A 13,227-nucleotide genomic window follows, 5' to 3' on the forward strand; every position below is an offset into this window, starting at 1 on the left:
TATTTAGCTCAGGATCGACTTGCTGAGCCTTGATCAGAGAAACTTACTGAACATTTCGTTCGGATTAGCCAAATCCCCAAAGAAAGTTTCAGATATTCGGCCCTCTGTCTGTGGTGCCAATTTTACCTCAGGCAATGGAACCTGTTTAGCCATTGCTCAGGTCACTACACATGAAGGAAAATTTCCTGGAACCTTTTCCTGCAACTGTTCTGTCTCTTTAACTTGGTTTTTCCGTGACTACTGGAGAAGCTACGACCTTCGCTCCAACCAAATCATTCTGCAGGAACAGGTCAACTCTGTCTACAGGCAAACTATGGACAACTCCTACAGTTACCGTTCCAGACATTAGGTCAACTCCAGGTGCACCCGATACGAAGGTATGGGTATATACTCCCTGCCAATACCATTCACTAAAACTTTGGCATTCAATGTGCTCTCTGGTGGAAAAGTTATGCCTTTCCCCAGCAAAAGAGGTTGGGTGGCTCCAGTATCCCTAAGCATAACTATAGGTTTACCTGCCTCACTTGAGGGATAAGGAGTTACTTTTCCTTTTGACAAAAATTCCCTATAACTCTCAGGCATCTTGGTCACGTGCCCTGTACTCACAGCAGTTTTTGTACTTGGCCTTACAGCTGCAGTCAGAGCTATAGCCTGATCTGTCGTACTCTTGGTCAGGGCCCTTTTCTCTGCATTGACCTTGTGTACACCAACAAGTCCCATGGGTCTACCCCGCAACTTCCAGCATTCTTCATGAAGGTGTCCCACCTTGTGACAATGGTAACACTTAGGCTTTCGGACCTCACTTCCACCCTCAGCACCTTCCATTCTGGCCTGAAGAGGAGATCTCAGGGCATTCCCAGCTGTCCATTCTTGTCCTCGGCTACTTGCCTTCCTTTCACCCTCCCACCTTCTATCCTTCTCGGGTTTGTGGGAGTGACGGACAAAGGGTTTGGGCTTATAAACAAGTTTGTAATCAACAGCGATCTCAGCTGCCTGTCTGGCTGTTAAAACCTGCTGGTTCTCTACATGGGTTCTTACTAGCAGAGGGAGTGAATTTTTAAATTCTTCCAGGAGAATTATTTCCCTAAGGTTCTTATATGTGTCATCTACCTTTAGTGCCCGCATCCAACGATCAAATTTGTTTTACCCTCTCAAATTCTATACAAGTCTTCCCAGGCTGTTTACGGAGGTTCCGAAATCTCTGCCTGTATGCTTCAGGGTAATTCATAAGCTAAAAGAATAGGCTTTTTTGCCATCTCAGAATCTGCAGAAGCCTCCTCAGAAAGCATGGCATAAACTTCTTGAGCTCTGCCCATCAACCTGCTTCACATAAGCAGTGTCTAACTTTCATTTGGCCAATTCATCTGTCTGGCTATCTTTTCAAGACAAATGAAAAATGCCTCAAGTCCCTTTCCTCAAACCTCAGGAGGGCATGCACAAATTTAAACAGCTCTCCACTGGGTCCTGGGCTAGAGTCAGATCTTTCCCCATTAGTATTTTCCCTGGAGCCAAGACCATCCCTCTGTCTTAGTTACTTCTTTTTAAATTCGAATTCCCTTCCTTCTCTTTCACTTTCTCTTTAAAATTGTATTTCAAGTTTTTTATTGTCAATTCTATTTCCTGTTCAAACTTAAGTTTTTCCAATTGCAACTGAATCCTAGCTAATTAAATTGCACTGCCATCTGATTCACCTTTTTCTTCTTCCAATTTTAAATGGTGTGTTATTACCTCAATTATATTTGCTTTCTTAGCTTGTGGCTTTAACTCTAACACCTACTTTTCTGCTAATTTCTTTTGTCTAACCTTGGTTAAGCTTCTCAAATCACTCAAGGATAAATCTTCTTTCCCCACAAAGGTCGTAGCAACTGACAAAAACACTCTGCTAGTGTACTTTACTCTAATGCACAAGAAACCTGGATTTTTACTTTTCTTCTTTTCAATTTGTACTACCCACTTACAATTGTACGTCACCGGTTTTGGGTATCCCGGTCAATGAGCCCCAATTATATGTTACGACCGAGGCGGGAGGAATGCACTGTCCTTTCTAGTTCTGCTTCTCCACATGTCACAACATATATTTAAATAAATGTTTACCCAGTTACCAATACAGCCACTCACATACCCTATTTTTTATATCCCAGAATAAAATACAACAACCAGCTTTCTTTAATAAAAACAAAATTATCAGTTTACTATAAAACAAGACTCAACCAGTAACAAAGTAAAGCATTAACACACAGATTGAAGTAAGAAAGTTCCCTTATTAAAATTTCCCAATTAAACTCACACACACTGGCAAAAAAGTACTGAAGTTCTCTCTGCAGTGATCTGTACAAACAAAAAAGACAAAAAAGTCTACTTTGGCCAAATACGTGCTAATTCTTGAAAAAAAGAGAAGATATGGAAGGAAGTCATTTGTTCCATTTCTGGTCTGGCGTCCGGGTATATGGAGACAGGTCACTGGGCTCGTTTCAGCAGCAGTCCGTTCTGGAGATGTCGAGAATTATTCTAATAGGAGAAATGTGGCATCAGGGTTTTCGACCAGCACACTCTTGAATCGCAGGATTTTTCCCCCAGCTTCTCAGAAGCAATGCAGCACCAGGGATTTTTGCTCTCCCACATTGGACTTCTACAAAGAGGTAGAGAAGGAAGTGAGCTTGGTGGTTTCTGTTTTCCTCTGGCAGGAAAACAGCAACTGTCCTCAAGCAGTTCAATCTTTGGCCTCCTTATCTCGAGAGACAATGGGTAAGCGCCTGGAGGTGGTCAATGGTGTATAGAGCAGCGCCTGGAGTGGCTATAAAGGCCAATTCTAGAGTGACAGGCTCTTCCACAGGTGCTGCAGAAAAATTTGTTTGTCAGGGCTGTTACACAGTTGGCTCTCCCCTTGCGCTTTTGTGTTTTTTCCTGCCAACTGCTAAGTCTCTTCGACTCGCCACACTTTAGCCCCGCCTTTATGACTGCCCGCCAGCTCTGGCGAACGCTGGCAACTGACTCCCACGACTTGTGATCAATGTCACAGGACTTCATGTCGCGTTTGCAGACGTCTTTAAAGCGGAGACATGGACGGCCGATGGGTCTGATACCAGTGGCGAGCTCACTGTACAATGTGTCTTTGGGGATCCTGCCATCTTCCATGTGGCTCACATGGCCAAGCCATCTCAAGCGCCGCTGACTCAGTAGTGTGCATAAGCTGGGGATGTTGGCCGCCTCGAGAACTTCTGTGTTGGAGATACGGTCCTGCCACCTGATGCCAAGTATTCTCCGGAGGCAGCGAAGATGGAATGAATTGAGACGTCGCTCTTGGCTGACATACGTTGTCCAGGCCTCGATGCCATAGAGCAAGGTACTGAGGACACAGGCTTGATACACTCAGACTTTTGTGTTCCGTGTCAGTGCGCCATTTTCCCACACTCTCTTGGCCAGTCTGGACATAGCAGTGGAAGCCTTTCCCATGCGCTTGTTGATTTCTGCATCGAGAGACAGGTTACTGGTGATAGTTGAGCCTAGGTAGGTGAACTCTTGAACCACTTCTGGAGCGTGATCGCCAATATTGATGGATGGAGCATTTCTGACGTCCTGCCCCATGATGTTCGTTTTCTTGAGGCTGATGGTTAAGCCAAATTCATTGCAGGCAGCCGCAAACCTGTCGATGAGACTCTGCAGGCACTCTTCAGTGTGAGATGTTAAAGCAGCATCGTCAGCAAAGAGAAGTTCCCTGATGAGGACTTTCCGTACTTTGGACAGGTTGAACAACCTGCCCCCTGATCTTATGTGGAGGAAAATTCCTTCTTCGGAAGACTTGAACGCATGTGAAAGCAGCAGGGGGAAGAAAATCCCAAAGAGTGTGGGTGCGAGAACACAGCCCTGTTTCACGCCACTCAGGATAGGAAAGGGGTCTGATGAGTTGCCGCCATGTTGAATTGTGCCTTTCATATTGTCATGGAATGAGGTGATGATACTTAGTAGCTTTGGTGGACATCCAATCTTTTCTAGTAGTCTGAAGAGACCACGTCTGCTGACGAGGTCAAAGGCTTTGGTGAGATCAATGAAAGCAATGTAGAGGGGCATCTGTTGTTTGCGGCATTTCTCCTGTATCTGACGAAGGGAAAACAGCATGTCAATGGTCGATCTCTCTGCACGAAAGCCACACTGTGCCTCAGGGTAGACGCGCTCGGCCAGCTTCTGGAGCCTGTTTAAAGCGACTCGAGCAAAGACTTCCCCCACTATGCTGAGCAGGGAGATTCCACGGTAGTTGTTGCAGTCACCGCGGTCACCTTTGTTTTTATAGAGGGCGATGATATTGGCATCGCACATGTCCTGAGGTACTGCTCCCTCGTCCCAGCACAGGCATAGCAGTTCATGTAGTGCTGAGAGTATAGCAGGCTTGGCACTCTTGATTATTTCAGGGGTAATGCTGTCCTTCCCAGGGGCTTTTCCGCTGGCTAGAGAATCAATGGCATCACTGAGTTCCGATTTTGTTGGCTGTATGTCCAGCTCATCCATGACTGGTAGAGACTGGGCTGCATTGAGGGCAGAGACTGCCCTCAAGCAGTTCACACCCCAACTAAACTGAAAGCAATGTCCAAACACCGAACAGAGACCTCCTGACCTCCATAAACCTTGACATGTGCCTTCTTCTGTAACCATTTTTCCACAGGTCACCAAGGGTTCTGTTGTTTACTGAACCCAAAGCACATGACTTCCAGCACAGGCGTTTTCCAAACAACATCTCAGATGTCCTTTCAGTGAACTTGGTTAAAAAAAAGCACATCCATGCAATCTTTTCAGATTTTGTTTAGCACAGGGCCTCAAAAAATAAAATATTAAAAATATGGAAGCATTTGAGCTGACAATTCATCTGTTTTATTGCAAATGCTGTGGGCATTCAGATACAGACCCTCAATTCAGTTTTTTTACTCTTTTTGTAAACTCTGGCCCCATCTGCTGGCACACTCTTAAGTTTGCAATCATTGTCCCTTACTGCCATACTCTGATTATCATTGCCTTTATTGCTACCTTGATCTATTGCCTTGTCATTTCACATTAATTTACTCTATCTTCCCCTACATTATTTAGTTTAAAGCCCTCTCTATGTCCCTAGTTATACGACTCGCTAGAACACTGGTCCCAGCACGGTTCAGGTGAAGTCCAACCCAACAGTACAGCCCCCACTTTCCCCAGTACTGGTGACAGTCCCCCATGAACCAGAACCCACTTCTCCCACACCAGTCTTTGAGCCACACATTCATCTCTCTAATCTTATTTACCTTGTGCCAATTTGCACTTGGCTCATGTAATAATCCACAGATTATTACCTTCGAGGTTCTACTTTTTAATTATTGCCTAGCTCCTCAGACTCCCTATGTAGAACCTTTTTCTTAGTCCTATCTATGTCATTGGTACCTACATGGCCCACAACAACTGGAGACTTCCCCTCCCACTGCAACTTCCTCTCCAGCCCTGAGCAGATGTCCCGAACCCTGGCACCAGGCAGGCAAGACAGCCTTCTGGATTCTCACTCTTGGCTGCAGAGAACACTGTCTATCCCTCTGACTACACTGTTCAAAACTACCACTACATTCCTTTTAACCCCCTCTCCCCCACTTGAATGGCTTCCTGTACCATGGTCAGTCTGCTCAACCACACTACAGCCCTTGCTCTTGTCCATACAAGCTGCTAGGATCTCAAACTTATTGCTCAATTGCAAGGGCTGAGGCTCCTGCACTCCCACTTTGTTGATCCTATTACCTGTCTGACTTACAGTCACATCCTCCTGTCCCTAACCACTGACCAAATCAGGCAACCCTATCCTAAGGGGTGTGACTGCCTTTTGGAACAAAGTGTCAAGGTAACTTTCCCCCTCCCTGATGCGTCGCAATGCCTTCAGCTCAGCCTCCAGCTCATTATCTCTGAGCTGATGCTCCTCAAGCCCCAGAAACTTACTACAGATGTGGTTGCCATGGATTGCAGTGGCATCTAGGAGCTGTCACATTTTGCAGCCGCAACACTTCACCATCTTTATTGTGTTAATTAAATTTATTTATCTTAATTAATTTATAGTTCCCCTCTTCACTAAACTCCCTCACTTACCAAACTTCTGGCTTCACACTAAGTGCAGACAAGCAGTATTCAGAGACCCCTCTATTTATACTCTTTGAAAAACAATGATGAGTCAGCTCTGCTAGAGCTCAGAAACCAGTTTAAGCTAGCTGCATAATTAACTAGCTATATCCCTGTTTAAGACTGGAAGAAATTTAACTTGCCTCTTAATTTAAACGGTATATTTTAGTTAATTGTTAAATGCAAACAAAAACTAGACTTTAGAGAGAGATTAACCCTCAAGATCCCCTCACTCACCAAACTCCTGGCTTCACACTCTGCAGTCAGTGTAGACCAAATAAAAGGAGTTAGACAAACATAATAAGGGTAAATACAGATAGATGTTGTGAAAAACACTGGAATACAAGGTTGGAGCAGATAACTAAATATAGACTGGAAGGTTAATCACATATTCTTGAGTTTTACTTGGGGCAAGTTTGGGGGTTGGTGTGGAGACAGTATACAGGGAAAAAACTCACAGAACTTTTTTGAGAGATTATGGGCTGAATTTTAATTTTAAAAAATGGGCTGGTCTGTGTTAGGTGGCAATCAATGTCTCAGAAATTTGTTTCCCAAACCAAACCCGACCATTTCTGGCTTTATCTGAAGCCAAAGATAGATGGGGGACCAACCTGATCCAAGGAGGCGTTATTTCTGGCTTTAACTGAAGCCAAATATAGATGGGCAACCAACCTGATCCAAGGAGCCAGGTTGTAACTTTAATTATGACAATGAGGCTGCGAGCAGCTAGTTGTGTGACCATGCTCTGCACATCAAGCAATGAACAGTACTCAGTACAAATTGTATATCTTATTAAAAGTATAACATTTCTACAGCAATGACAAACTTCACCATTATCCATAATATGAAAAACAGTGAACACTTTTTTTGGGGTCAACTCGCAACATAAAATCAACTCTTAACACAGCTTCTCACTTCTTACATGCCTATTTCCTCTGATTAGTCTCATATTCCCTGAGAGTCTCCAATTGACTGAGGCTTTATGCAATAGAAGAATACTACCTGGACTCCAAGGGTTAAACTATGAGGAGAGATTACACAGACCAGGGTTGTATCCCCGGAATTTAAAAGGTTAAGGGGGATTTGACCAAAGTTTTCAAGATATTAAGGGGAACAGATAGGGTAGATAGAGAGAAACTACTTCCACTGGTTGGGAAGTCTAGGGGCTGAATTTTACCGGCCACCCGATATCGGGTGTCATGGCAGGGGGGCCCGGAAAATGCCTCCAGGAGAGGCCCGCCATGGGCCTTGACACTAAGAAGACCCTGTCCCATATTACCAGCAGTGGCGAGGCCTCATGGCGGCGCCCCCGCTGCTCGGTGACAAGGCCAAAATTTCAATATGTTAATACATTTAAATTAATGAATAATTACTTACCTCATTGCGCCGGCCGTCCCTATCCGATATTATGGTCGGTGGCCAGCATTCCCGCGCCTTTGGATCTCCATCTGGAGATCTGATGTGGGACACTGGGGTGGAAGGAGGAGGTAAGTATTTCAGTGTTTGGGGGGGGAGGGTGGGAGGGTAGCGGGGTCAAACTTACCTGATTGATCGAGGGGGTGATGGGAAGGGGTAAAGTTACAAGTTTCTGAACTTTGGGTGGCGGGGAAATGTCAGGTACAGAAGGTAAGTATTTGGGGGAGGGCGGGGAAAGAGGGCAAGGAATGAAATGTAAGGTTATTTGGGGGAGGTGGTGGTGGGAGAGGGGTTGGAAAATATTTATTTAATTATTTCTAATACTTTTAAATTCACTGTGGTGTAAAATTTGAAAAGTTAGGGGTGTTTTATTCTCCCCTCTAAGGTGGAACAGACTTGGCAGCACAAAGCTTTATGGATCGACTTTATTGAGATAAATGTAAGGACAAGTTTGTTAAGTTTTCAGATAAACCATAGTCACAAACTCAGGCAGTAATTAACAATTTAACACAGATACTACCCGTATTTGAGACTGGACAGCAGAGTGCATGACTCTTTCTCTTGCAGCTTTTGGTCATCAAGTTTTCCTAGTCAGTCTCTCTCTCTCGTGTCTTGTTGTTGTTTGAAAATTCTCTGCCGTACAGTATCAAAGACAGGACTTATTTTATCCTGGCAGCTTTTCAGTTAATCTTCCCCTCTCCCAATCAGTGATTAGTCTTGTATTAAAGGATTAAAGCCTTTCTTAACCAACCAAAGATCGTTTTGTGATGGTTACTAACCTTTCAGATTTGCACAAGTAGTACCCCTTTATGTTGACTACTTTATCGCAATGCTTTTACATTTCTAGGTTCCTTATCTCAGTACAAGGCAAATCTACGCAGAAGTTGTTTTCACTGTGTAAGATACAGTTCTAAATGTCTTTAAAAATGCCACAGAACAAAAATAACTGAAAGCTTAATTTTCTTTTGGTCAACTATTCTTGCAATTGAGTGGAGTGGTTTGACCCCTCCCTGGGAAATGCAACGGGTTGTTCCAAACATTTTTAATCATCTGTGAGCTGTGACCCCACCAAAGGACAATGGCAGCAAACAATTTACATCAGTGCCTTTGGCATACTAGACCATAACTTATATTCTTTGCAGCTTGCAGGAACAGCCAATAGTGTGTTGCGACCAGCAAGATAGAATCAAAAAATAATCCAACATCAACTAAAATGCTTTATTTTGTTACACATTACAACTTTGAAGGAGCTCGCTTTCATGACAGAAACACACAAGGTGCATCCCTTCCCCACTATTAAACCCACTACATTTATCCATGAGCAATATGACAGGAAATCAACTAAATTAGTTTTACAAGTTACCTCCCAGGAAGAATCAAGGCATGTAAAAATTAAGAAAAAGAAAAACTACAATTTGGTATTCAAGGGACTGAACAGAAAGTCTGCAAGTAGGACTTATTTATTTTGTAACTAAAACAAGGGTTATTGGGACTTGGACTGACAGGAAAATTCCTTTAAGAATTCCAAGCACAAACACCTATTTGTATCATCGCTGTAATAGCACATTTCATATACAAGTAGCTTTGAACATTAATATAAAATTTTAATAAGTCAATGGACAGAATTTGAGCACAGGTATTAGGTTTATTTAATTGAAATGTATATTCAACATGCTATTTTTCGCTATGGAGTATATTGATTGTGAATGTGTACAGGAACAGTTCATAGTAATTAGATAGTTGAGAGAAAGGAATGCCTATTTTCATTTTTTTTTTTTAAAGATAGCAACTGTAAAGAAATTTTTTTTAAAAATTCAACTCTCCAACCTGCACTTCAAAGCTTTAGAAACCAGACTAACATTATCATAACTTGGCATAAATATCTAATGAAATATAACTCAATAGTCTTGTCCATATATATCTTTTATATATAGAATCCATCTCAAGGTGAAGACTGTTACAAGGGAAACAAAACTCTGTCCCTTACCGGTCACCCATCAAACATTATCAGGTCGGGTGTAGCAGAGTTAGATGTAGAGTAACAGTATCTCTGTTCTATCTCAAAATTGGGACAGCAATCCCCATGCACCAGTGTGACATCTTTTCCATTGCTGACATCAGCCTCTCGAGTGACATTGTCAATTTAGGTTGAATAAGCTGCACTATTCTGGATGGATCCCACATTTCACTAAGAATTAGAGTGGGGCCTCCCAAGTAATTTTTACAAACAGGTGAAATATAAAATCATAATTTGTAGATGTCATTTTATTTTTATGTTAAGGACCATATATGTCCCAATCAGCATTAAGCATTTAAAAATACAAAAAAACATCGCTTTAGTATTTTATATCATGATATTTCAAATTTTACAAGACCATAGCTTTCATTGATATGCTCAAGTTACAATGGTCGACCATTGTTAATAATTAATAGTGTGAGAACACTATATTAAATATGCAAAGTACACATACAAAAATTAGGAGATGCTACTCTATTACAGTTTACACAATTTGGAGTAACCTATAAATGACTATTTTAAAAAGGAATTTCATTCTACTGAGTTGCCACAAAATAAAGTCCTGCTACCCGATCAGAATCCGACGACGTATGTTGGGTACGGGTCACTCTTCCGGGTCTGGCTTTCGGGCTTGGGTCGGGTCAGGCTGGGTCTGGGTCGGGGACACACAGTATTAATTGGACTTGAAATGTTGTTGAAATATCATTATACATTGCCTAGATTCCCGCTTTACAGGTTGAAATACTTGCTGAAAGTTTATCCAGTGAGCAGCTGAGATGCAGAGACCAGGAAGGTCCTGAGTGATTGATTATTATAAAATATACAGTATTTATATAAAAAATATAAAATGATCAGTGTCAGGACTCCAGTCTATACACATACAGTACTGTATGTGTGTAGACTAGAGTCCTGACAGTGATCATTTTATATTTTCAGGACCTTCCTGGTCTCTGCATCTCAGCTGCTCACTGGATAAACATTCAGCAAGTATTTCAACCTGTAAAGCAGGAGTCTAGGCAATGTATAATGATATTTTCAGAGCCTTCGGGTAATTGCTGTGTTTATTTTAAGCAATACAGATACTGGTACAGTGTGACACAACCTGTCTGGGCACAACTCCATGGGTTTCTCTTTAACTCGTGAACAAAGAGTCACTGACTTCATGGCTCCAATTTCATCTTTTTAAACAACCTTTCAAGTCCAATTACAGTTTTTGTTGCTTATCTGCACAAACTGAAAAAGTGAAAAACAGATTCGGAATCGGAAGGTAGGTAAAGTGAACATTCCGGTGGTCGAGTCGGGTGCGGGAAAAAAGGGAAGGACTCAGGCCGGGTTGGGCTCGGGTCTGATGTGATTCTGTCGGGTTCGGGTCAGATTTCTTTTTCCTGACCCGAGCAGGCTGTTACCACATAATTCCAAAGTCAATAACATGAAATGCCTGCACACTGATTAACATCTATTAGTCACCTCCTGTTGCTCCTACTTTGATTTACAGATGTGGTTTTGAGACCACCTGAAATAAATGTTCTCTGCAGAACTTGCCCCCCTGCAACATCATGAGGTTCGATCATCTGATATCATCAATAGGAAAAACTCCCCACACTCCACTGCCTTTTATAGAATCATGGAATAGTACAGCACAGTAGGGCTTCACTTGTCTGTGCTGCTCTTTCAAAAAGCACTCCAATTAGTCCCACTCTGACATTCTTTCCATATATCTCCGCAATTAATTATAATCCCTCATCCCTGGAGCCATTCTAGCAAATCTCTTCTGTACTCTCTTCAAAGCCTACACATCCTTCCTAAAGTGTGGTGCCCAGAATTGGACACATTACTCCAACTGGGGCCGAATTAGTATTCATGTTGTCATAGAAGGAATTCTACACAGTATTTACTCTTGTGCAGCCTTAAAACAGCAGTTATGAAGCAAAAGACGGAGCAAAAGAAATGATGAACAGATTCCGATTATTGTACCAACATCTCCCTTCATTGATTTAGGATTATGGGGCATTTCAGTAGAATGTACTCCCTTTTAAAAGAACAAGAATACAATATAACTGGATCAATTATGCAGATCATTCTTTCTTAACAATTAGCTCTTCTTTGTATTATGACTACATTTAAATACTTGTTTGACTTACTTTATTATAAAGTATTCGTTAAATCTAATTGGTATACCAATATACTGCATCACAGAGTAGAACACTGGAAGTTTGCACCTGGGCTTCTTATGCAAGCTCCTAATTTCGGAGAGGCTACATGGAGCAGGGTTGGTGACAATGAATGGCTATCACTGGCAGCTGATTATAGAGAAACAGTAGTCGTAAAATTCTAGTTAAAAGAAAATCACCTCCTTTCTTCTACAGTTAGAGAACTGTGCAAGACTCAGGAAGATGTGAGAGGTAGCTTTTGTAATGCAGCAGTTACATATTATACCTAAAGCAAAACAAACCTGGATTGCTTACTCATTTAGACAAGAACAAAGTTATGTATACTGCTTTAGAAACTGTAGTAAAATATATATTAGATCTCAAAAATGTAGCACAAAATAGGAACAATACAGGGAAGCATAGATTTTGTAGGAAAAAAATACCCAAAAACATTTCTGATGCAAACTTTGTTATAGTCAATAACCAACTCAGTGACAAGAACAGACTTACATCACAAAGATGTAGAATTCTGTTATGATCCATGACTGTTAGCGGTGTAATTACAGTGAATTGCAAGCGTTACAAATTAATGCCATCATCAAAAGCTTTTTCTGAATCTTTACTTAATGCAGATCCACACCGAGCGTCTTCAAGTTCACAGTACTCCTTAACGTCAACAGTATGAAGAGACACTGCAAGATTATCAATCTCTGTCAGTTCTGCTGTACCATCAAAATGAGTGCCATAGTCTGTGGAATGGCCTGAATGGCCCACAGACTGTAAATCGGCATGGTTTTGCTCACTATGTGCAAACAGACAATGATCTTGTTCCAAGTCCTGAACCTCATGGATATGTTCTCCACAAGTGTCATGAAGACATGTGTTTGCAGTAGCATTCTGGTTGTAACAAATTTCTGATCTAAAATTTCCATGCAGTCTATGATCGCATGATTTATCGTTTTGATTGTCAATTGAAATGTTGGCAATTCTATCATTTTCTTCCCTCCATTTATGTGCAAATCTAGGATTTTCCAAAGGATCACAGTTAGTTAATTCTACCATTTTATTTTTTTCCAATTCAGTTTCACAACCACTGGTCCTCCAGTTTTTTTCTGGTTTGCAGCCCAAATCTTCTTTTAACTCATCCAGCATATGGCGTACTTTTTGCTACAAAATTAACACAAAGAAATAGATTGTCAGTTTTAATGTTGAAAGGAAAGGTTGATGAGAAACCTCATGATCCCAGAAATAAGTTGGAGATATTATATACTAAAATGTATATATGACATTCCTTTTTCCATTATTTTACATGGGCAACACCTCTGCTAAAACAAAAAGGTTAATGCCTACATTGAATCAGCAGATAACGGAACATAAATAAACACATTCAGTGTTCTTTGACTAAGTCAGCAATTCTAATTTCTAGGTTATGGCAACAAGTTAAACTGTAAGATACTGCTGCTCATAAAAAATTAACATTGTAATGATTTAATTTTTCAATTAGTTTTCATTCCTTTAATATAA

At 41.5% G+C, this 13,227-nt stretch overlaps 1 protein-coding gene across 3 annotated transcripts in view; it reads right to left on the reverse strand.

The window, feature by feature from the left end:
* Nucleotides 1–10,540: 10,540 nt before the first annotated feature.
* Nucleotides 10,541–13,227, reverse strand: part of LOC137373683 (spermatogenesis-associated protein 7-like) — a 75,831-nt gene continuing 73,144 nt past the window's right edge. For all 3 annotated transcript variants that reach the window (XM_068038847.1, XM_068038848.1, XM_068038849.1), the window contains one exon: nt 10,541–12,870. In XM_068038847.1, the coding sequence (XP_067894948.1) occupies nt 12,283–12,870 (588 nt within the window). In that variant the 3' untranslated portion in view covers nt 10,541–12,282. The remainder of the gene's footprint in view (nt 12,871–13,227) is intronic.

Source organism: Heterodontus francisci, chromosome 9 (genome assembly GCF_036365525.1).
Source record: "Heterodontus francisci isolate sHetFra1 chromosome 9, sHetFra1.hap1, whole genome shotgun sequence".
Classification (NCBI taxonomy): Eukaryota; Metazoa; Chordata; class Chondrichthyes; order Heterodontiformes; family Heterodontidae; genus Heterodontus; species Heterodontus francisci.